The sequence below is a fragment of the Gambusia affinis genome, linkage group LG15 (assembly GCF_019740435.1).
Source record: "Gambusia affinis linkage group LG15, SWU_Gaff_1.0, whole genome shotgun sequence".
NCBI lineage: Eukaryota > Metazoa > Chordata > Actinopteri > Cyprinodontiformes > Poeciliidae > Gambusia > Gambusia affinis.
Window position 1 is genome coordinate 21,460,972 of NC_057882.1, and position 23,306 is coordinate 21,484,277.

The 23,306-nt window shown below is 38.5% G+C and overlaps 3 protein-coding genes and 1 non-coding gene across 7 annotated transcripts; 2 read left to right on the forward strand and 2 right to left on the reverse strand.

Moving 5' to 3' along the window:
- Positions 1-1,001: 1,001 nt before the first annotated feature.
- On the forward strand, positions 1,002-2,709 carry LOC122844525 (mesenteric estrogen-dependent adipogenesis protein-like). The gene is made up of 5 exons (XM_044140096.1): positions 1,002-1,357; positions 1,453-1,589; positions 1,805-1,920; positions 2,020-2,187; positions 2,279-2,709. The coding sequence occupies exons 1-5, from the start codon at positions 1,164-1,166 to the stop codon at positions 2,312-2,314; spliced, it is 651 nt and encodes a 216-aa protein (XP_043996031.1). The 5' UTR covers positions 1,002-1,163; the 3' UTR covers positions 2,315-2,709.
- On the reverse strand, positions 2,613-9,192 carry LOC122844526 (arachidonate 5-lipoxygenase-activating protein). Its single transcript, XM_044140097.1, has 5 exons — positions 8,971-9,192; positions 8,808-8,889; positions 5,411-5,481; positions 3,985-4,066; positions 2,613-3,910 (listed from the first exon to the last, which is right to left on the reverse strand). The coding sequence occupies exons 1-5, from the start codon at positions 9,041-9,043 to the stop codon at positions 3,748-3,750; spliced, it is 471 nt and encodes a 156-aa protein (XP_043996032.1). The 5' UTR covers positions 9,044-9,192; the 3' UTR covers positions 2,613-3,747.
- A 1,312-nt stretch (positions 9,193-10,504) lies between these two features.
- On the forward strand, positions 10,505-10,576 carry trnae-uuc. The gene has a single exon. It is a non-coding gene; the product is annotated as a tRNA-Glu (tRNA).
- A 241-nt stretch (positions 10,577-10,817) lies between these two features.
- uspl1 (ubiquitin specific peptidase like 1) lies at positions 10,818-22,213 on the reverse strand. 4 transcript variants are annotated; one of them, XM_044140100.1, is made up of 10 exons: positions 22,022-22,210; positions 21,746-21,829; positions 19,266-19,410; positions 18,874-18,996; positions 16,805-17,660; positions 16,072-16,182; positions 14,967-15,096; positions 14,480-14,605; positions 13,902-14,062; positions 10,818-12,898 (listed from the first exon to the last, which is right to left on the reverse strand). In XM_044140100.1, exons 3-10 carry the CDS (start codon positions 19,377-19,379, stop codon positions 11,250-11,252), a joined length of 3,270 nt encoding a protein of 1,089 aa, XP_043996035.1. In that variant the 5' UTR covers positions 19,380-19,410; positions 21,746-21,829; positions 22,022-22,210; the 3' UTR covers positions 10,818-11,249. The 4 variants fall into 4 exon arrangements, with proteins under 4 accessions (XP_043996035.1, XP_043996036.1, XP_043996033.1 ...); XM_044140101.1 differs by lacking the exon at positions 22,022-22,210 and adding an exon at positions 21,918-22,004; XM_044140098.1 differs by lacking the exon at positions 21,746-21,829 and having other exon boundaries at positions 22,022-22,213.
- Between the last annotated feature and the right edge of the window lie 1,093 nt (positions 22,214-23,306).

The following is a 23,306-nucleotide window of genomic DNA, read 5'->3' on the forward strand; positions in this document are numbered from 1 at the left end:
ACATGAAGGATAAGGGAAATATTAGTGTTCATGTAGGAGAAATTTTACGCTACTTGTTCATCTTTGTTAAGAATTTGCATTTGTTTCTGGGAACTGCATAATGAAGAAAGAAGTGGAAAAAAACTATTAAAAAGTAATTAAAAGTATGATCACACATGGTGCATGTTAGTAAAGTAGTTATTGGAAGTTCTGTGCTTTTAACTGAATCAACCACTCTGTTTAATACACTTTTGAAGGTATAGAACTGAAATAATAAAATAATTTGAAATAATGTTCATGTTGTTGTATTATATATGTTGAAAGTGTTTCAATATTTAGGATTTTCATAGAATACAAGGCTTTATCCTGCCACAAATTCAAAATTATTAAGATTTTGAGGTACATTGAATTTGATAATAAGATAAGACACATTTACCTGAACATTCAGCTGAACTTGATCTCTAAAAAATTAACAATGCGGCCCTACTTTTAAGTTATGGGGCTTCTCGTGCTTCCTCATGCTTTGGAAGCAAAAAGCCTGAACGTAATCTCCCCGTTACTTGGTCTCTGTTTGACATGAAGGACAACAAACACACAATGCACTCAAAAATAAATACAAAATAACGTCAGAACATTTTCCGTTAGAAAGAATAAGAATGTTTAGATATTCAAATAGCACAATTCCATAAGTAAAATGTCCGAGAATATTGCCTATTAGCATAAGCTAAAGCTAATGTTAGCCACAAAGTTTAAAGATCTTTTAAGTAAGACTCACCTTCATGTCCATGAAAGTATGACGATAGGTACATCTTAAAGCCTTTTTCCAGTTTGCTTGATGGTGGTTTGGATTCCGCCTTACAAATACGATGTACATCGTTAATTGTTAGCTTTGGCAAACCATGCAAATACCTACTGTAAAATGACATTTTTAATAGACCGGAAAAAACCGAGCCGCTTTTCCCCAAACACGGAAGCTGACGTGCAAAAAGCCTAATATGACCGTGACCAGATCCAGGCTGAGTTTTTATTTTGGTAGGCAGAATCCGGAAGTTGCGTCATGCTTGGTCGCGGCACGCCTGAGAGCAACTATATAAGAGTTCTTCGTGTTGCAGCTGACTCAGTTATTCTGTAAACAGTTGTAGCGGTACCTGACAGAGACGCTTAGAGACAGGCAGCGGGACACCATGACGATAAACACACTACCCAACGGGACCACTGTGACAGAACTGGGTCAGTTTCTGAAAAACCCACCGGAGGGTTTCACCGTGAAGGCCGTGGGCTCGGCTTACCAGGTCCAGTGTGGAGAAGAGAACCTGGTTTTCATCGATAAGTTTCACTTCGGGGATTTTGATTTAGTTTTCCAGAACTCACTAGGAAGGTGAGTAACAGACACACCCATTGCACAGAATAAAGTATTCAATAAATCTGCACAAATGAGATTCATTGAATCTTGTTTCCCCCCCTCTCTTATAGGAAGCTTAAAATGCATAATCTGTGGGAGTATACCAGCATGAGGAAAAGTCTGCTGTCCAAGAGGATCTATGTGTTGGTTTCTCTCTGCGATCAAAACATGATAGAAACCAGCAAGAAGAGGTCCATAAAGCCCAGAGGTAAATCTCCCTTTTATTCTGCAGCTGGGCTAGTTTCAGTGTTTTTCATTTGGTTGCATGCACCGGTTTAAATGACTCATGTTGGGCAGCTTGCAGCTGGGTGGAGTAATTGACATAAAGTGAGCACAGAATTGAGGTCACTTGGACATTTTTTTTCTGTGTCTAACTACAAACTCCTACTTGTCCCTGTTTAAAATGTTTTCCATTGTTTGTAGTTCTGCAGGAGTACGTGTTGTCTGTCAATGGTGGGAATCCGATGATGAAGTGGCAGATGGAGAAAGGCCTGGACTGGACCATCTCCTCTGTGGCGGGAGAGAGCTACAGGGTGGAGGTAAACTCAACTGTTTTTATTTGTTCTGTGTTTTTTCTTAATTTACTGCAGCTGCAAATTATTTTTTGATAACTCAATGTGGCTCTTCTTCCATTTCAGATTGACTTGAGTGAAATCTTACAGAGTTTGGCTGCTGAAGGCCTCATTGCTGAGAACCTAATGAAATATAATCCAACATGGAAGGATGCCTCCTTCACCCTTAAGTATTACTCTGATGCCCTATTTGACTTCCCTCACTGGTTGGGACACAGCAAAAGATCATTTCAGGCAAGTCAACTGTTCTTATGCACTCCTAATCATAAACTTTACACATAAGGGTTTTTTTATTTAACCTTGTGCTTTATTTATTTTTTTACAGCTGAGACTGATAAGAAACACACGAGGGAGACCATAAGGATTGTATCTGCTAAGTTTTCCAGAAAACTGAAGAGGAGTGTTCTCATCAGTGAACGAGAAGCCGATCAGTTGAACTCTGCTGCTTTGTCAGGAGTTTGATATTTGAACTACTGGCTTGGGATTCATCTGCTGTTCAGTGGGTGGAAAAGCACCAGGAAAGAAAATGCGGGATGCCTTTGAGCATATAGTCATATTATATATGTAAATAATAACAAAAAAAAACATATATTTATATATATCTTATTTCATTCTCCAAGTGGGTTCTGCAGTTGTATGTGCTGTACAGTGATTGAACATGTTTGTAATATTTTTGTTTCACTTGGGTTTATTTTTCTTAAATTTGTAGAATATTTTTATAAACATTTTACATGTGATTAAAGACTTTAAATTCTGTGACTTTTAGCTTGAATGTGGGATATGAAAAAAGCATTGAACTTAAGTAATGAAGCTATTGACATGAACTTCACAGATGTTAGTAATAGCCCAAGTAGTATTACTTAGAAATCAACATGACAACTTGGTCTACAATTTAAAGTGGAACAATATGGAAGGATTATTAAAACTACTTTGAGAAATAAATCAAGAACTAAAAATCCACTTGACACTTTATCCCTTTAAAGAAACTAGTACCTTACATTGGTTAGGAGGAATTTAAACCCTAATCTCCATTTCTGCCTGTTCAGCTTAATTCTAGTTTAGCCCATTCAGTTAACTGTTTCCTTTGTTTTCTGAGACCATTAGCTAAAATCCACTTTAATTTGATTTATATATGTTCCCGCCATCAAACCTTACAGTTCTGTTTTAGTGATGTGGAGTAAAATTTCTCCACCAAATTGCTCTCTGTTCTCATGGACCAACAGGACCAGCTAGTGCCACGTTTGGTGGTCATTGATTCTTGGACAACTTTCCAGATTATTTTATCTATTCTGCTGAAAATCTTGTGACGAGTACTTAGTTGTGGCTAGTTTATGGTAAAATTCTTTCCACCCCAAGGTTGTTCCAGTAATCTTTGTTTACTGGAACATTCAGCAGTTTAGAAACACATCTGTAATTAATTCGTTCAGTAGGTTCTGGAACAATGAGGTTGCAATTCTTGATCCCCACTTCTTGCATGCTGGAAGTAATCTTTTTTTATAGGTTTTAATAGGGATTAAACCAGTTATTTGTTGCTGATAGGGAGCAGTGTTGCTTTTTAAGTGCTGACAGATTTCTGCAGTGTTCTTAGCTGTCTATGCCTTCTTTTAAGCAAATTTTTGTGCCATTATGCTTTATTGCAACTAGCTGAAATTATAGACTTACTTTATGTACTATGTGTATGTGTGAATTATCTGTGTTACATGTCAATAGCCCCATTAGCAATAAGAGAGATTCACTGCTAAAAACACTGATATGCTCAGCACTTATGTTCCTCCTTATATGTGACATGCTGAACTATGGGAGAAGCAGGAGAGTAGATGCAGCGTTTGTGATGGTTTCTACATATTCCTTGTAGTCGCTGCCATAATAGCGCCACAGCAGGTAGTTGAAGACGCCCACAACACACATCAGGGACAGGAAGGAGATGATGCGTTTTCCAAACAGGTATCCAGGAGTGCTGTGCAATAAAATAACTAGTCAAAAAATATTTCTACATACATAATAGATAACTCACTGGATAAACTAGCTTACCTTTGAGAGCTCTGTCCCAGATATCCAATGAAGTACTTCTGTCTCACAAGAAGGTAGATGATCCCGGCGAAGGCTGCAGGGGCTTGAGGAAGCGGTAGGGCAAAGAAGTCAGATTTTTAAATCATACAAACTTTTTTTACACTTACATTACATGCTATAGCATAGATGTAATGACAACTGTACAATTTCAGAGCTCAGTAAATCTATTAAGTCTGAAACATACTTGAATTTGTTTTAAATCCGTATTTTAGAAGCTCTTAACCACATATGTCAGAGTCACATATGTCACATCCGGCCCGCGAGAAGATTTTCTACGGCCCCTGGGATGATCTTGATTTATTATTAGAACCGGCCCGCAGCAAGCCGGCACCCCGTCTGAAAAAATGCGAGATGCACCCCCCCCCCCATTCGATCCTCACAACGCACGCATCCCCCCCCCCCCCCCCCCTTCGATCCTCACAACGCACGCATCTCCCCGCCCGCATTCCCCGTTCGATCCTCACAACGCACGCATCCCCCCCCCCCCCCCTTCGATCCTCACAACGCACGCATCTCCCCCACGCATCCCCGTTCGATCCTCACAACGCACGCATTCCCGGTCCGCAGGAAATTTACGAAGGCTTGGGCCGGTCCGCTGCACTAGACCAAGTGCGTTATTTAAAAAAATCTCAATGAACATTCGATCAGTCCGGCCCTCGGCTTGTAGCTAAATTTTTTATTTGGCCCTCCGTCCATTTGACTTTGACACCCCTGCTCTTAACTATAACATTAAGATATTACCATATTTGCAGTGTTGCTTCCAGAAATATTTGTATGGGGTAACAGATGGGGGCCACAAATATTAAAAACTTCAAGCCACATGCATAATTTCTCAAATTTAATTTCAGCATGATGCTGTAGTGGAAATTAAAATTCTAGTATCATTTGAGTAGAGTTCAACATTTCATAAAGCTTTGTATGAATCAATACATAAATGTTGTGAACCCTTAAAGCTCGTCCTTTCCCACTTATAATTATGCTTAAAAAAAACTAATTTAAAAAGTGGCTATTGTCTCGAACAGCTACCTCTTGTTTGTGCCACTAAGACTATTGCCAATCATTTGATCTGCTAATTTGTGTGTAAACACTGCAACATATATTAAGTATGCAACCAGATATTGAGATTTTTTTTCAATTCATTTTTCCAAAAAAGATTGTCAAATGATATGTTTGACTATAGTCCATGTTGTTTTACAGGTCTGTGTAAGTGTCACATACTAAAAAGGAGTACACTCTGTTTCGCTGCAGCTGGAAATGTTGAATAACATGATTCCAGTGAACGTAAAAAGTATTCCTTGTTAACAGAACTCCTCTCAAATGAGTCAGACCCCCATGGCTGTAAAAATGAAGAACAAAAGCATGCCTATTGACTAAGTTTAATCATTACCTTGACTGAGACAAACTCCTGCACACCACATCACTGCCAGAAAAGTGGGGTAGGCGTCCATACAGTTCCGGCTACGAATAAGCAAATTGTATTTGTTAATCGGAAATACAATTGTTAGAAAAACAAAACGATAGAAATACAAAAATCTCTCTACCTACTGTGCCCAAGACAAGACAAACAATGAAATATGTTAAGACTGGACAAGTTACAACCATCAGAGAATACATAATCGGCAACAGCTGTAATAAACTAAGAGGAAATTATTTGCAATGATGGGCTGAAGAAATCGCTAAAGGGTTGCAGAAAGTTGAAGCAATAAAAATGAGTTAATGGCTGTGCGGTAAAGCTTTTTAAATGCTCAGCTGTAGTAACTAGGAAACATAATTGTCATAGAGTCTAAAGCTGCACATAAGAAAAACTGAAAGTACACTGTTGGTCAGCAGAGAAAAGCATGCTAGTTAAATTAGATTTTGCTGTCCTAATATTTGATGTGGTCAATCCTAAAGGGAAAGAGTGTAGTTTCATATTTATGTTCAGATTGAGTCATGAGTTTAAACTTTAATGAATCATGACAGCAAAGCAATAAAACAAAACATTGATATGTGAATCAAAGGTTTGTAAAACATGCCCCACCTATCAAACAGCTAGACACGCCTTCTCAATCAGTTTAGTGCAAAGTTGTCTATGAACTTTTGACTGATCATATGTATGATTAATTTCAAAATATTTGACATTCTTCTGCTTGGAAGGATTCTGTATTACATTTAAACAGATTCATTTCCTAACACAAACTCAACTTTTAACAGCAATGATTTTTAACAGTTCAGGAAGAAACTATTCTAGAACCCTCATGTTAGTCATAAGACCAGATCAATTAGATAAGCTTTAATTTTTCTTGGGTAGAGAAAAATTTAAGAAATTTTTCTTGGGTAGAGCAAGGTAAGGCGAGGTAAGGTGAGGCACGGCCCTTTTATATGTATAGCACAATTTTTTCAGCAGCAAAGTGATTCAAAGTGTCTTACATAATTGGAAGGAAAATAAAAATATCAAAAAAGCAAAACACCATGACTGCAGTGGCAACGTAAGAGAAAACAATGACAGGTTGATGTTCTATTTGTGTTTGTGTTTGTTTTATCAAAGGGCAATTCTAATCAAATGGATCTTTAGCCTTGATTTAAAGGAACTCAGTGTTTCAGCACTTCTGCAGTTTTCTGGTAGTTTGTTCCAGATTTGTAGTGCATAAAGACTAGGAACTGTTGCATGTTTGCTGCTGATTTTGGAAATGCAGAGTAGAACTGAACCCCAACCCTAGAAGACATGAGCAGTTTGGAAGGTTGACATGGCAGCAACAACTCTTTAAGGCATTTTGTGCTAAGTCAGCTAGCTGATGCATGATCCAGTAAAGGTTCTAATCTTAAAGACCATTACAATACAGACAGTATTATTCTATCACTATTAAGACATCTTAATAATTTGATTTATTTTTTTATGCGCTTAAAGATTCATTAAACTGTCTTGGAGAGAGTGCTCACCATGACAGAAGCCCCTGTTCCAACTCTCAAGTTTGATTGTAAAATCCCAGCTGCATACTAAGACAAACCAAAGAATTTTCTGGAGAAAACTTTGCTGAGCTGAGCTGTCACAATGACAAGGACATTTTCAGAGTAGTTAAGATGAAGGTTTCACATCTAATTGTACAATTCCTGTTGTCAAGCATGGTAGTGACAGCATCATGGTGTGGCTTGGGGGTATTTTCTTGCCAGTGAGGGGCTTAACTAACAAACAGATGAGTAAAAGTTTCACCAATGTTTCATCATAATACAATAATACATGAAATAATTGCTATAGATACAACAAAATAACATTCAGCGTTAACCCAATCACTGTATATTTACAAAAAAAATGTTTGAAAGTCAGTTGAGTGACAAGAAAATTTAAGCAAATTCTTTTAAGCCAGATATCTTACAAAAGCTTTTTTTTTTTTTTTTTTTATCTTGCCTAGCAGACAAAAGAGAGGATATGACTTGAACATTTTCTGTTACAACAGGAAGAGTGTTGCTGCTTGTGGACTAATGGAGTAACCGGAGAAAAGTCTGTGGTGTAACTCACTCTCAAACAGTAGATAAAAAAAGAGAGAACATTTTTAAAAAAATCATCTCCTAAACAGGATTTTCATCTAGCTCAAGTTTTGTTAGCGTTATGGACTTCTTTTTAACTAAGCAGTGACGTGCGGTGAGGTTCATAGCTGGTGAGGCACTGACGTCATCAGAATCAGATTTGCAAATAGATGCATAGATTGACAGCAGTTTACAGGTTATGTTTCACTTCTGCATCCTTACACATACAAACTGTAGCTCACAAAACACACATTTCCTTAAAAAACAAAACAAAAAATCACTATCTCTATTATAATCTATCGCTGCACTTGACTTGCTTCCCGAATCGTTTAGCCTAGCTCGCTGTCACTTACTCGGCAGTTGAGGAGTGAACAAGACGAACGTCTGGAATCTTGAGCGCCCCCTGCCATGAGGCAAGAGAACTGCCTGCCTCACCTCGAACCTGTTCTCTGCCGTTTATAATCGCTCATTACACGAAACACGTTACACAAACACAGTTGGTGACAAAAAGCACTGTACATTATATACATAAGCTAAATTGTTGGAAATAAGTTCACATATTAAATTAGTTTAAACCATTTTATTGACGCCGTACAGCAACATGCTCTCTCCGCTTAACAGCCAGCGCAGAGCCAGGGGTTGCGCAATCCAAGGTGAGGCAGAGCTCGCTGCTGCCTCACCGGCATCGCTTCCAAGCATTTGAATGGGAAAATAAGAAAATTCAGCGATTTTGAACAAATAAAAATCGAAATTGGTGAAGCTACATGAAAAATAAATATTTTTTAGTACAAACCACCGGATGAATATAACAATTTAAATTACTTTATGATTATATATTTTCTTTCTTTCCATGATGGCTGGTGAGGCACTGCCTCACCTGCCTCCCCTGACCGCACGTCACTGTAACTAAGATATTATCATGTATTGGATATTTTCACCCAAGTGAAAATGCAAATTAGGTTTTTTGAACCAAATCCAATACAAGTTATAAACTAAGCATATTGCATGAGTACTTTTTAAACAAAAGTATTATTCATTTACATAAAAAGCAAAGTAATAAAAGTGGCTTGTAAATTACTGGCTATTTACTGGCATTTTTTTTTTTTTTTTACATCATTTAGTTTAGAAATCTAGGAACAGCCTCCCAGTGATGGGTAATATTTGGAGTAATTTAAATAAAATTTAAACTTGACATTACACAAAGTAATATTATTGTATTTCTGGTTTCATTCCTACTTTATGTTAACAGAGAAATTAAGAGTTGAGAAAAGGGCACTCACTTTGCACAAGACACTCGCTCAAAAGCAGACGTGCTCATGTTGCGGTTCTTGCATTCCCTCTCAACCTTTTGAGCAAAAAACACTGAAAATACAAACATAAAACTGTTGTACAATTTAGAAAACAGTTTTTAAAATTCCTTACAAACTATTGTCTTTATCTCACCATTCTGAAGAACGCTAATGAGCGTGATGATGACCAGCAGGTAGATATTTTCCACCACTTTGCAGGACTCCATTACAAAACCGTAGTAGCTTGATGGACTCTGAAGCCGGGGGGACAATGCTGCTCTTTCACATTCAGGAACGTTTATTTAAATCCAGACACCTGTATACTTCTCTTATTGACAATATGTACGCTACTATTGCACCCCCAACAAACTCACAAAGATTCTAACTTCCTCTTTATGTAAATGATACTCTGGCTCAACACAGAGGTCTATGTGTAGGTGTGTGTGTGGTGGTGGTGGGGGTGTGTGCTTATGTGTGAGATTGCACAGAGTTCATGCACCAGTACAATTGTTTATTCATCCTTTGCAAATTTTGTTCCCATCATGGCAGCTCTTTTTTATTTCTGGTGAAATTTCTGGAGATTAGTGATTATATTTACTTGGCATGTTGGGACCGTTGGTTTTATTTAGGAAAGCATCTATTTCATTCCCATATAGTTCCTCTACATCTGGTATGTAGATTTCCATTATTTTGGAAATTAATTAAATTTAAAAATACTTTATGACATAGAAGTAAATGATGCAAATGAATACTTAAAAAAATGTAAAATATTTTTCCCTTGCTTGAGCTGTCTTCTACATGGTTGGCTTAGGCAAATGGGGATTTTATTGACTTTCCCTCCACTGTGCATGTCTAATAGTTTCTTAACAAACTTGAGTTGTGTCTTCTCTAAGGCTGTTGGTGCTTGCTTGTCAGATTAATATCATCCTTTTCTTGCTTGCCAGTTTAGGTGGACTGCCATGTCCCAGAAAGTTGTACCATGGTCTTCTTTTTATTCTTAGATGATGGATTGATTAGTGCACTGTGAAATGTTGAAAGCCTTGGAAGTTGTTTTGTAACCTAACGTTTCTTCAGAAATATTCTCTAACAGCCCTGTGAGGCTTTAAAAGAACAGCTGGATTCATACTAAGATTAAATCAAAAGTGGATTCCATTAACAAATTAGTGCAGCATGGCTGCAGTGGTTTTTATTCTGGGTTGCCAGAATTATTTGAATCGTAGAACCTATACATTTCTGAATGTCATATTGACTACAAATGGAAATGTAATGTATACAAAAGCAATGAGGAAGTGAGCTGCGTGAGTAAGATGATTTAGCTTTAATTTTAGTCAAACAGCGCCTGCATGTGGAAAAACTGCTTCCTTTGTTCTTCCTGTTTTTAAACAGTCTTGACATTGCCTTCTGTGTAATGAACGTATTCCATCATTTCAACGTGAATTTAAGTTTTATACACAATAGCAAAATCTTCTTGAATGAATACCTATTATAAATCCCTCCACATGAAGAGTCTGGATAAGACTGACAAAGAAGCCCGGACCGAAACAAAATTTTAAAAAGCGAAAACTTGCGATCTATTAATGACCTCTCGCATTGAAAGTACTACATTTAATCCCCAAATTAAAGAAATTTAATCGGAACTCGGATGATACGAATATTTTCCTGTTGACGATGTCTGTCACTCAGCCTGGTCCCATATGGTCTAGCGGTTAGGATTCCTGGTTTTCACCCAGGCGGCCCGGGTTCGACTCCCGGTATGGGAACTTGTCGTTTTACTGGCTCTTACCATCAAAGCTTTCTGAACGTTTAACTCGTTCGTAAACACTATTTATATACTGAATTATATTATGATTATTATAATTTAGATAGTTGTTTCCCCAAGATGATACTGATGATAGATTAGCTAAAGGATCCAAATGTTAAATTACAAAATAATTGATTGTGAAAGTGAATTCAATAGCACTGAATGCTGAAATTTAAGCATTTAAGTAAATGCAACTTAGATCAAAAGTAGCATAAATACTTTATTACATTTATAGCTGGCCAAAGGTTGATAAGTTACAAATGAACAAAACGTTCGAATTATTTTAATGACATTAAAAACCTCTCAGCTTCAAGTCACTTGTAAAAAACAATAAAAATGTTTCAACCTTTAATCAGGCTTCTGTATGATCTTTTTGCATACAGGACACAAGAAAAACAAGGTGCAATGCTTAAAAAAAAAAGTAAAAAAGAAAAAAAAAAAAGAAAAAAAATTATGATAGAGTTTACTTGCTGTAAAATTGTGGCCTTACACAAACATAAGACTCCTACGTAAATGAAGAAACAGGCGAGGCAGCTTACAACGCCATCTCATATGTGTTAACTGTGCTTGTAGCCTTCAGGGTAACGAAAAGTAAAAAGCTAAAGTGCACCAACGTCCTTGATCTGTGTCGGTTAGCTTAAGAAATCTGAGAAAAATTCAAACTCCTCCAGAAAGTTGTGATCTTCATGCTGAGTTGTTCGATAGTTGGTTGGAGTCACAGCTCCAGCACCACTAACCACACAGTCCAGCTGGTTCGCACCGTCCTGCCCGCTAACCAACATCTCCAGGAAGCCAGTGCTGTCCGGGGAAAGGCTGCTGGCTGTCGTTGCCGGGGACAACAGGTCAGAGCAGGCGGAGCCATCATAGGTGCTGGAGCTCACGGTGCTTGGAGAGTTGAGGTCGGTGCTGTCCGGTTTGAGGTGGGCCCCTCCTCCAGTTCCTAGCAGCTGGTTCAGCTTTGCCAGCTTCTTTTTCTTAGCTTTAAGCTTCTTCAAGAGTTTGTATCTGAGGGTTTCAGTGTCACTCAGACCTGAAGAAACCTTTGAGCTTCCCGGTATTTTAAATGAAGATATTTCAGAGAGCTGCGGTGACCTACTAGACGTCCATGTGACAGGGGCTGGGTGGTTAGACGGGATAGTTGGAGGTAATGACGATGGAAGAGGAACGACAGGGTTGGGGTTCTTTCCACCAAAACCACCGTACATCTCTGCAGCTTTTGGTGGAAGACCCGTACGTTCTTCTGTACTGAGCGGAGGTCTGGGGACTCTGGCAGGAATCGGGGGCTTCTTCACCGGGTCGGGAGTGGAGTGAACAGGATGACATGGCTTCATTTCAGATATTACACCATTTTGTGTGGGAGGAGGATGTGAAATGTTTTTAGAAGATTGATTAACAGGGTGTCTGCTTAGTATGTAAGACCAGCGATCTTTCTGAGTCAAGAGCAGAGAGGAGTTGTTAATAGAAGACACTGTGGATGTCTGCTCTGTAACAGCAGCTGCGTTACTTTGAGCAGGGCAAACGGATTTGGGTGGCTCCAAAGGTTCAGGCGTCTCAGAGGGTTCAGGCGGAGGATCTTTGGAGGAAGCTGCTTTTTTACCTTTCTGCCTGCCGACGGTTTTCCTAAGGTTAGGTGGTCTACCTCGTCGCTTTTTTGCATTGGGCACAAACGTGGGATCACTCACCAAGTTGTCAGACAACTCAGAGTCACATGGGCTGCTGCTAGGAGCAGACTGAGAATCAGTGTTGTGACACAAGTTGCCCTCTGCTGCAGGGACGGAGCTGTCCGGTAAAGAAGGAACTACGTTTTCAGTCTTCACAGGACTACTCGGGTCTTCTGCTTGTTGGGGTTCCCTTACAGGTTGCCTCTCAGACTGAAGCGAATCAGGCTGAAACTCCTCCAGGGTGAGTGTGATTAAATCATCATGTGTAAGGCCCTCAAAGGTGTCGAGCAGGGTGGAAGCACCTATCGATGTGTTGACATCAGCTGTGGTGCTGCAGTCTCCTGAAAGAGCGCAGACGATATCGGTGTCGTTGTGAGAGGCAAGAGAAGAACAATCCGGAGTCTGGGTTGGTAGTTCTTCTGTGCTCAAGTCTTTCAAACTGGGAACCACTTCAATGTCCGCTGAAGGAGGTTCTAGCAAAACTTTGGACAGAGAACAGAAGGACGGCTGCTTGTTGTCTTCCTCCTCCCAGAAGACAACATGAATTTCCTGACTGGGGATCTGCAAGTGTTGGTGGGTCTCACAAGCATTTTTTAAATCATCATACTCCAGCCATGATCCTGAAGGAACAAACATGACAATTAGACATGAGTCAGGTTAAATTAACGCAGTGCTTCTCAATTTCAGTCCTTCTGGCCCCCCTGCTCTGCATGTTTTAGACGTGTCTCTAGTCCAGAACAGACGTTCCAAATGATTGCATGACCTCTTTTGCAGCCATCAAGTACTGCAGGAGGCTGTTAATCAACCACAGACTCAATCCAGGTGTGTGGCAGAAGAGACTCATCTAAAACATGTAGGCGAAGGGGGCCTGAGGACCAGAATCGAGAAAGACTGAAAAAACAAAAGCCATGTGGTTGATAATGTATTAAACTGATACAGACTTGCGCAAAAAGTGTGAAAAAAGATCCACAAAACTGAACAAAAGTTTAAATTAAATCTTTGTTATTGCACACACTTTTACACCAGTTCCTTGTTCTGCTCTTTATGGAGTATCGGGAGCATAATAAGCCAACAAATAGCATTTAAATTAGTTGGGTGGGTGGTCGACCTGCAGTCAGCCACTCGAAGCTCACCAACCTTTGCTGTAAAATAGTGTTTGTGTAATCAGGTCAGGTTTTTTTTCTAACGCCAAGTAATTACAAACTATTATCTTTTTAGGTAGGCAAATGTGTAGAAGGTTTCTTTCAATCAGCTGACAGGAAGTGCACAGCAAGAACAGCCTCTCTCTGAAGATGCTGCATTTAAAATCCTACATCCACAACAGAAATCTAGCGTGTAAAATAACTGAATTTCAACATTGACAAAAAGAAAATCAGTGGATACAAAGACCAATGGCCAGATGGGGGAATGAATGAATGAATCAACAGGAGATGGATCAATGGCTGAAAAAATAGATGAATGATGGGATGAATTAAAGTGTAAATGGATAAACGACATGAGGGATTGACTGATAGGTGGACAATATATATAGAAATAAAAAGACATATAAGATTCACAAATGTGAGCTGGAATCTAACTCGCAACCTTCAGATTTCTAGACAACCACTAATCTTTAACACCTACCATCCTCATTGTGAATCCAGGTGATGAAGTGTTTGAGTTGTTGGCTGTACTGGATAACGGCAGTCACTGAGTAGCGTTTCCCCTTGAAGCTGAAGGCGTAGTTCCTAACGTTGTTGTGAGGAAGCCCCTCTACAAAGTGCAGTGCAAACACGGGAGATACACTGCAAAAAGACACGAGGAACAAGTCTGAGACTGAATCAAGCTACTACAAAATAAAACCTGGTAAGTGTCCATGAATTTTATTTTAGAAATATGTGTAAAATATCATGAACTTGTATTCAGCACTGAAAACTCCTACCACAGTTAAAACAGATAATGGCAGCATCATGATGTGGGGATGGTGAGGATGTTATCTATGACCTTTATGATGAATTGTACCAAACTAGGCACTTTGTTGAACTTACTTCAGATGCTATTGACCCTTAGACACGTTTGATAAGTGCAGGGCTGCAACTAACGATTCCTTTAACAATCAGCAGTTTGTCTATTCAGACAATCGGATAAAATAAATTGGCACATTCTCTCCTATACATGCAGGGCAGGGGGGCCTGCATGTATAGATAAATATGGAGCTTTACCTCTCCAGTAACATCGTCCTCCTCTCGTTCTTCTTGCAGCATGCATTACAAGAAGCAAAATGAGCTGCATTGAGAGGAGTCCAATCAGGCACAATATTTGTGAAAGTTGGGAGAGTTTTTTCAACCCTGAAGAGGAAAACAAAATAGATTAAACAAATGCAATAATCCTTTTACTTACTGAAACAAAAATCGGTAGATTAATATGTTAAACTGAAGGACTTTCAAGCAGAAAAATGTCTAATATTTATCAGCTACAATCCAACTTGGTACCAACATTCGTTATAACATATAATGTACAATGAGAACTGTGAGGGAAATTATTCTAGTTCTCAAAATTACACAAAACATTAATACTTTAGAAGGATAAATTAAAATTCTAATTTAATATGGTTTTAGATTAAAAAATTAATTAGATCCAAGAGGTTTAAGCTTAAGGATGTTTCCCTTTTAGGCTTCTGTTTGATGAACATAACAAACCATCACCCACCTTTCTTTTGTGATAACTTTGCATGCACTGCACTTAAACTCCCAGAGAAAAGTTGCTTGGAAGAGACGCTCCACCCAGGAGTCCAACCTGAGCAGAAGAGGCATGGCAAAAACAGGAGTTTCCCTCTGACCTGAAACACACAAACACACACAAAGCTCAGAGAAAGGTCTTACATGTCTAAGATCTAATTTAAACTGTAGCTACACACCATTTCTGAATGCATTTAAACAAACAAATGTCAACAGCCTCAATATCTTAAAGCCGAATACAAAGAGTGAACCTCTCCTATCTGTATCAGCATGTTTTTCTTTTCCTTTACCTTGAGTATTCAGGAAAAGAAAAATGCTTCTACCCTCAAACAGGGCAAGATGTGTCATGTTTCATAATAGCTGCTTTAAAAGCTCAAATTCAGCCTTTTACATTGGTACAATGACTTATGATGACTGATTTCAACTGTTGAAGAAGATTGAAGTGGAAAAAAGCATCTGGCTTAAGATGTTACAACATCTTAAAATGTGGATCATAATAGCAGTTTAAATGTGGTTCATTCTTGAGAACAATTTCCAGATTCTTAAAGGTGTAGCTTTTGTTTGTTCTATTATATGCAAGTATAGACATGATGGGGATTTCCAATCATACCACTCAGGGAGAAGATAAGTTCTGCGACCCAGAGATGAGCAAGTTTTGGTCTGAAATGTGCAGATTGACCCCACAACGACCCCAGACAGACTGACTTGGGCTGAAAGGCCACTCAACAAGAAAAAAACAAAAACCTTTACTTCAAAAGAAAACACACACGGGGACAAAGACTTCCATTTCTGGAGACATGCTCTGTGGTCTGATTAAACTAAAGTCAAACTGGCCATAATGACCATCGTCCCTCTTGTACGTCTGGAAACACTATCTCAATTGTAAAGCAAATAGATGGCAGCATCATGCTGTGGGACTGTTCCGCTGTAAGCATAACTGGTGCACTTCATAAAATCATGAAGAAAGAAGATTATGTGGAAATACTGAAGCAACATCTAAAGACATCAGGCAGAAAATTAAAGATCAGGCAAAAACAATAACACAATACAAATGGAGAAATCTAACATGATCTTACCCAGTTTGCAGTGCAGTTTGGGTTGCAGTAGCTTGAAAACAGACATTCTGAGATTCTGCAGGTCAACATGGGCGTTTTGCAGCACGTGACTCGGCACCCGGGGAACACCCTCTAGCCAGAAACAAAAATCAGTCAAAACAAACAGTCAGATCCTGCATTATGGTTTTAATAACACACTCTGAACAACTGGAACATCTCCCAAAGAAGAAAGGTGCAATATAAGCAATAAAATGAAACATCACTTTTGTATTTCAATTCTTTAAATGAAGGTCTAACGAAAACAGTAATATTTAAAACAATCTTTAAATTACGTAACAAGCAACATACTATTAAGGCCACAGTTGGTAACAAATGTATTTTAAACATATTTGTTAAAACTTTCACTAAATCCAGACAGTATAACATGAGACAGATGATCTGGGGGGGTGGGGGAAATCAAGCTCCTTTGCTGGTTCCCATGGTTACTGTTAAAAATTAATTAAGTAATGAAAACTGAAACTGAGAAAACATTTCCGTTAACTGGCTCTGATTGGTTGTTCCTGGCCAATCAGAAACAACCTGCTATATTTTTTCTGCAGATGTCAGTAGGACCACAACGAGGCAATGGACGTATTTTTTCACAGATTATGTGTCAGGACATGGTGAGAGTTTTAACATCAATGTCGAAAACATATTAAAAACATAACGTGTAATTCTCACATTTCCATGCTGTATATGCATTAAATAAAATTACCTTTGTCAGTTTGCTGATGTTCCTGGACTGCAGCACAGATGTCTTCATGTTGTCTCAACAGCCGCCACACAGACGAGCGCTGAGGCTGATGTTCAGGTCGAAATTTTCTCAAGCTCTTACAGTTTACCAACACAGCCAGCAGAGAGTCCAGCCAGCACAGGTTGTTGCTGTTTCTCCACAAAAACTGTTTTGGAACAGAGACAAAATTGTCCAACGAATCCCGACTCTTTGAACAGAAACCGTTAACGTCTCGACATGGGAAGACGTCTGCCTCGAGGGATTCCTTCATTGACGGCTCATCGCATAGAGGTGATGGGGTTTTGATATTATCTGGATAAATGGCATGACTGGAATTAGATCTGCTACATGTGTTCAATGCTGGAATATTGTTCTGCTTTGCTGCATCTGGGTAGACAAGGTGCGGAGAGAGAGAAGAGGGCTCGGCTCCATTACCAGCCAACAAAACGTCTGAAGACAATCCAACAGAACTGGAGCATGCAGGGGGAGCAGGATCATCCCTGTCCTGAACGTTTTCGTCGTCCCAGTCCGGTGTCTTTGAATGGATACCACTTTCCTTGTGGTATCCATTCACCATTTCACTTCCAGTGTTTGGGTTTCCACTGTGGCCATTTGTCACAGAGTTTAAAGAGCAATTCTCTAGAGAGCCGACAGGCACATAAGAAACACTCTGTAGTCGGAGATTGCCATGTTCGCTTAATCGCTGCCGTTTGAGCGGAGATTCAATCACGTCTTCCACAGCCAAGGCGTTTTTCCTTTTGTTCCCAACCGTAGGCTCCACAGGATCCAGGCTAGCCAAAACATCCTCCAGGGGCCGAGTAACCAGCGGGAAAAGACACTATATAGGAATATATACACATTTATTAACTACAGTCAGGAAAACAAAGATATGCACTACACAAACATGGACAGACTGGATGGAATTTATTGTAAAGATCAGGAAAATTTTAAAATTTATGTGCTAGAACTGTGAGGCTAGCAAAGAAATGACAAGTATTCATATGTTGTTCTGGTTATAATATGAGCTTTAAAATGAAAAAAGAAACAGGAAAAATAGATAAAACAGATTATGCAAATAATGAAAAGCATTTAGACTCACACCGGCTGTTCATCAGCTAATCAAAAGTTTAATTCCACAAGCCAAAAAAAAAAAATTTTATAATCTGCACACATATTTGGTAACATCATGCTCCCTAAATGGAAAAGATAAAACACAACACAAGCTGAGCAGGGGTAACATAAATACTAGGGATACCTTAGCAACCAAAGTTGACCAAAGTCTTCTATCTAAATTTAATGATTTAAATACATTTATATTTCTTATAAACATTCAAATTTTTTTCTACAAACCAAGCACAACTCTTCAACTTTAGCAAAAACATATGTAGGTCCATGCAAACTTTGAAAAAAATAAATACATAAATAAATCTCCCTTTACAGCTTTTGGACTACTAGCTGAATTTACTCTGTTTACTTGCTGAGGCAGAACCAGCTAAAACATAGCTGAATGCTCACTTTTCCAAATAAATGTAGCATATTTGGAATTTCATGCAGGATCAACTTGACCTTGGTTTGATTTTCAATTTTCATGCCCTCCTTTACTCTTCGCTACAACTCTAGCAGTGAGCTTTGGAGTTATTTTTGGCTCAATTACTATCCTTGCTCATTGAGCGTGGTGACGAGATAAATATGGGTCCTTATCCAGTCATGTGACTGGTGGCAAAAATAAAATAGGTCTCTGTGTCACAACATATTTGAACTTCTGGGAAATACAGTCAGTTTTTACTAATTGGAAGTTCCTAGAAACTCTCAATATAAAGTAAATAAATTACCAAATAAAATATTATGGAAGAGGATTGGCTAAAGATATAATTTTGTTAAAACTATTTCCTGACATTTTTTTTCTACAAAACTCTTGATTTTTCAATGTCAAATTACATTACTGCAGTAACAGATTATTTTCATTTTAAGGCTATTTACCCATGTGTACCAGAATGCCAACAAACATGTCTTTGTAGATGTGTTTGTGTGTAAACAGTATTGAGATTTACCTGTGGGTTTGTGCAGAGGGTTATGGATTCCTGGAGATTGATCCGGTAGGAGCGTAAGGCAAAAATCAACCCTTTGGAGTTACACCAAGGACAGTCCTCCAGTGAAGCAGCTCTTTCCTGAACCTACAAAATAAAAATCAAACATTCACAATCTTACAGGTAAGCAAAGATGTCAGGTGAAGTAGATTGAAAGGTGGGAAATTAGCCACATATTTCAAACAAACAATACTTTCGCCTTTTACTATTAGATTTCCAGTTATGCTTAATTTAATTTTTCATTCTTTGTTTCTTCAATTAATTTGGATTGGTACTGTCCAGTCACAGTGTCTCTCTCAAATACAATTCAGCTTTGCGCAAGTGACAACAATGAGAGGAAACTGAGTTCCACTGACTTTTCCCAAATACCCCGCCTGCGGTGAGGCTAAAGCCTCCAAACCAGTCATTGGCAAACAGCTGTCGCTCCTTGGTTCCACAGCTGCCCGATGCTGTTCAGAACATATCACCATGTCACTGCGGCCCGGCTCATGGTCAGAGGAGCTGAGGGGGAGGATACAAATAAACACAGAGCACAGATTAAAAACTTATGAACATGCATGGAAAAGAAGGTTAAGTTAGAAAGATGAAAGGTAAAAGAAGCTTTTTCTATTTCTTGAATAGTTGGTCCTGTTTTTGTTTTTTTACCTCATCTTGTACAAGAAACTGAAGGAGCTATTGCTGCGTCTGGGTCTGTTTTTCCATTATTGCACAGATTATTTTGCAGCTGCAGCATAGTGTCTGTGTTTAGCTGTGTCTCTCTCCTACATGAAGCCACTGAAGAAGCTACACTTGATTAACTTTTTCATATAGTATTCCAGAGTCAGCGCCTCTTCATTTTGTATGTGTGCATCTAATCTGTCTCCTCCAAACACCCGAGTCTGGGCTATAGCTGCTTGTTTAGCAAAAGGGATTGCTGCAAAGTTAACAACACAATGCAGTCAACTAGCCACATGTATATTCAGGAAAAGTGATCGCTGCAAAATCTTTGACCTAATGCAGATGGCTGGCTTTCCTTGATTAAAATGAATGAATATGACTGTGTTTCTGTAAAACAAAACCAGAGATAACATTTGTTGCGAATCGGCGCTTTAATATAAGCAGCCGCACCTAAAGATAAGAAAGGGGAGGCAATGTATTACTGGTACTTTAATCTCTAGCTACACAGTAAAAACTCAGATCACTATGGCATCTGATTGAAACAGTTTTAAACCTCAGCAACAGCATGAGCAAAATAACAACAACAAAAAAACCTGTTCTATAAACATTTGAAAATCTTGATATACCTTCATACTGGTGTTGGGCTGATGTTTGCCAAGACGTGTTTCAAAAATGTTGAACTTCTACAGCAGAGATGCCCAAAGTCGGTCCTTGAGGGTCAGCATCCTGCATGTTTTAGTTCTCTTCCTGGTGGTAAAAATCTTTTCAGCATGTCAATGTTCTTCTTAGACCTTCTAATGAGCCATCATTTGATGCAGGTGTGTTAAACCAGAGAGAGAACTAAAACACACAGGATGCCGGCCCTCCAGGACCGACTTTGGGCACCTCTGCTCTACACATTTGTTATCTGCATGGTGCAATCAAATTAACAAGTACATGAGTATCTCAATTGAAAAAAACTCCAAATTAACCATAATAATCTATAATTAACTAACCCTGGTTCTTGAATGTTCTATCCATTCTCAAATTATTGTGCCATTATTAGTAGACGGCTTGGCTACAAATATTTTAGAGAGATTGTGCTGCATGTTATCCAACATTTACTAATGAGAGTGCATGCATAGTTTAGGGCGAATAATGAGTTTGTTACACACTTTACATACAGTAGCAATAGTAGTTTTGGTTAGTACAATGACAATAACGTGTAATCAAATAACAGGTATTATTTATTCATCCATCATTCAATTTTCTAGACCTGATTAATACTTGCAGAGTTGCAGGAGAGCGGTGGTTTCTTTTTCCAGCCCTTTATGCTTGAGGCAGGATACAGGTCTTAGTTTGTTTGTTTTTTTGTTGCACCTTTGCATCTTCTTAATTGTAACTCACCAGGCTCCAGAGTCTACAGAGAAAATGTTACCTGATCTGCTGATTTTATTCTAATAAAGTTCTGTCATAATTTTGAGTCCAAAGTTTGTAAAAAGATTTTAAAAAATCTAAGAGTAAATGAGTGGACATACAATTTGTGTCCACTGGTGGTTCATCAAAAACACTATAAATCCAGTTTCCTGCTGTCCCTGGTACTGGACAGTCAGCTTAAAATAATAAAAAATACTATTCTAGAAGGCCATTATACTATTCTAGTATAATGTGTCAATTAAAATATAAAGACATCACTATTATTTAGGAACGTTTTAGAAAGTTCTGCTGTTATCAATTAAAATCACAAACAGTCAAATAACGTTAAAATTGACAAGGTACTGAATATTACTTTTAAAGTGTTAAATAACATTGCATGCACAACGACGTAATGAGTTGATTATTTTAAAATAGATCGTGTACAAAGTGCACCTGAATGTACCATGATGATCTTCTGCAAACTGTTCATTCAACTGTTCAATTCAGAAACAGCATCTGTAAGCGGCCTATGCCATAATTCTACAGGAAAGCCAATATCGTCAGGTTATAAACTATTGAATACGACAAAAACTAATCAGCTTCCATTTTCAGAATCATTTAGTGTCTGAGCACATCAACATAACTCTCTTTATACCTGAAACATCTACTCTATTTGTTTTACTCTGTGTTCGGACTACAAGAAAAGCAGTTTGAATTAATGTAGCAGCTGGAATTAAGAACAAGACAACTTATTGAAATAATAATTCCTTACAAGTCACACTACCTTAAGTGTTACTTGTTTGTAGGATAAAGAGTGGAGAATCCGGGCCACTACACTTTGCCACCTGTCCAAAGTCCATGACTTCAACTATATAACAGCACACGAGAGAGACTGGTACACTACAAAATTACATAACTTTTTACGCTTGTTTTCACTTCTAGAAACAAAAATATACCTTGGACCATGCCGTTTTGACGGATAACACGATGCTAACAAACTAGCTTTGTTGGGTTAGCCGCATGCACGTTTTTCTCTTCAATTATTCAAAGATAAACATACCAGAACCCGCGTTGAATTGGGTTTAATTCGGTGATGTTTAATAAATAAATCCATCCACGCAGCCTTTAACCTTTTATGCCAATCGGTGCAGAGACTCCATGTGCACCTCCTGAGAAACTCGTAATAGAAACGTTCTCCTTCCGCCCGCCGCCGGTGTTGTGCGTCTGCCTTTGTCTTCCCCCTTCGTTGAATGGCGGCGTCAGCTGGACTCCACCTGGTGGATTGGTGCAACTGCAAGAGCTCAACCTGTTCATACAACTTAACACTGCACAGCATATCAAACCAGCCCCAACCGGTTTGGCTGAATTAAAAAGCTCCACCACGTTTAATGACGCTACATATTATTACTGATTACTGATTTCCTGTTTTATAAGAGCATGCTATTTGTTTTTACATTTCTGAATGTAAAATAGAAAAGTAAACTAGCATTTTACCCCCTCACCCCCCTTGCAAAAAAAAAATCCTTTACAAAATAGTAATAATTTTTTTACATGTTTGCTAACTTTGAAAGTAAAATAGATTTTGTTCCACTATCAGATCTTGTTAACGTAGATCGGAACCAGTGGACTGAATTGAAGAAACTACTCAAATGCTTTTCAACTTTGTTATAAACAGATAAAATCTCTCCATACACACCCGGTTTCTGGCTTTGCAAATGACAGTGATGTGACACACACACACATATATATATATATATATATATATATATATATATATATATATATATATATATATATATATATATATATATATATATATATATATATATATATATATATATATATATATATATATATATATATATATGGATGTGTGTGTTTAAGAACAGATAGGTGGGGGTGGGATGGGGTCTACATATGTCACTCACTGTGTGTCTACTTCCATTGTGCCTTAACTCCCCCATCACACATTTACAACACACTCACAGACGTGCAAACTCACACACAAACACCTCCCTTAACCCAATCCCGCCTCTTGCACTCGCCCTTCTCCTTTAAGCCCCTCCTGTATCTGCAGCTCTCCTGTCCTCTATTTTCCTCTTGATGACAAAATGAATTTGCATATTTTTCCCAGGGAGTGCTCATTAGAATGCATAAACATGAGCCGGCTATAGCTTTCTGCCGTGGCATCTCCTGATGCAAAGTGAGGCACAGACAGGCAGCATCGCAGGAAGACGTGTGGCCCGAGTCTGGGTTGTGATTGGCATTTGGAATCAGTTCATCCTTCTCATTTTTAATTCAAGGATGTAAATAAAGTCTTTGTCAGCCATTTTTCTTTGTTTCTA

What these genes read in the sequence shown, in the direction of transcription:
- uspl1 (XM_044140098.1), bottom strand. Translation starts at nt 19,379, where the DNA reads ATGGTGATATGTTCTGAACAGCATCGGGCAGCTGTGGAACCAAGGAGC. An exon ending in CAAACTGCACTGCAAACTGG is followed by an intron (nt 15,097 to 16,071) that starts GTAAGATCATGT and finishes TGTGTGTTTCAG; the next exon opens with GTCAGAGGGAAACTCCTGTT. An exon ending in CTGGATTCACAATGAGGATG is followed by an intron (nt 12,899 to 13,901) that starts GTAGGTGTTAAA and finishes TTGTTCCTTCAG; the next exon opens with GATCATGGCTGGAGTATGAT.
- LOC122844525 (XM_044140096.1), top strand. Translation starts at nt 1,164, where the DNA reads ATGACGATAAACACACTACCCAACGGGACCACTGTGACAGAACTGGGT. An exon ending in TTCCAGAACTCACTAGGAAG is followed by an intron (nt 1,358 to 1,452) that starts GTGAGTAACAGA and finishes CCTCTCTTATAG; the next exon opens with GAAGCTTAAAATGCATAATC. An exon ending in ACAGCAAAAGATCATTTCAG is followed by an intron (nt 2,188 to 2,278) that starts GCAAGTCAACTG and finishes ATTTTTTTACAG; the next exon opens with CTGAGACTGATAAGAAACAC.
- LOC122844526 (XM_044140097.1), bottom strand. Translation starts at nt 9,043, where the DNA reads ATGGAGTCCTGCAAAGTGGTGGAAAATATCTACCTGCTGGTCATCATC. An exon ending in GAGCGAGTGTCTTGTGCAAA is followed by an intron (nt 5,482 to 8,807) that starts GTGAGTGCCCTT and finishes GCTTATTCGTAG; the next exon opens with CCGGAACTGTATGGACGCCT. An exon ending in AGGAGTTTGTCTCAGTCAAG is followed by an intron (nt 4,067 to 5,410) that starts GTAATGATTAAA and finishes CGCTTCCTCAAG; the next exon opens with CCCCTGCAGCCTTCGCCGGG.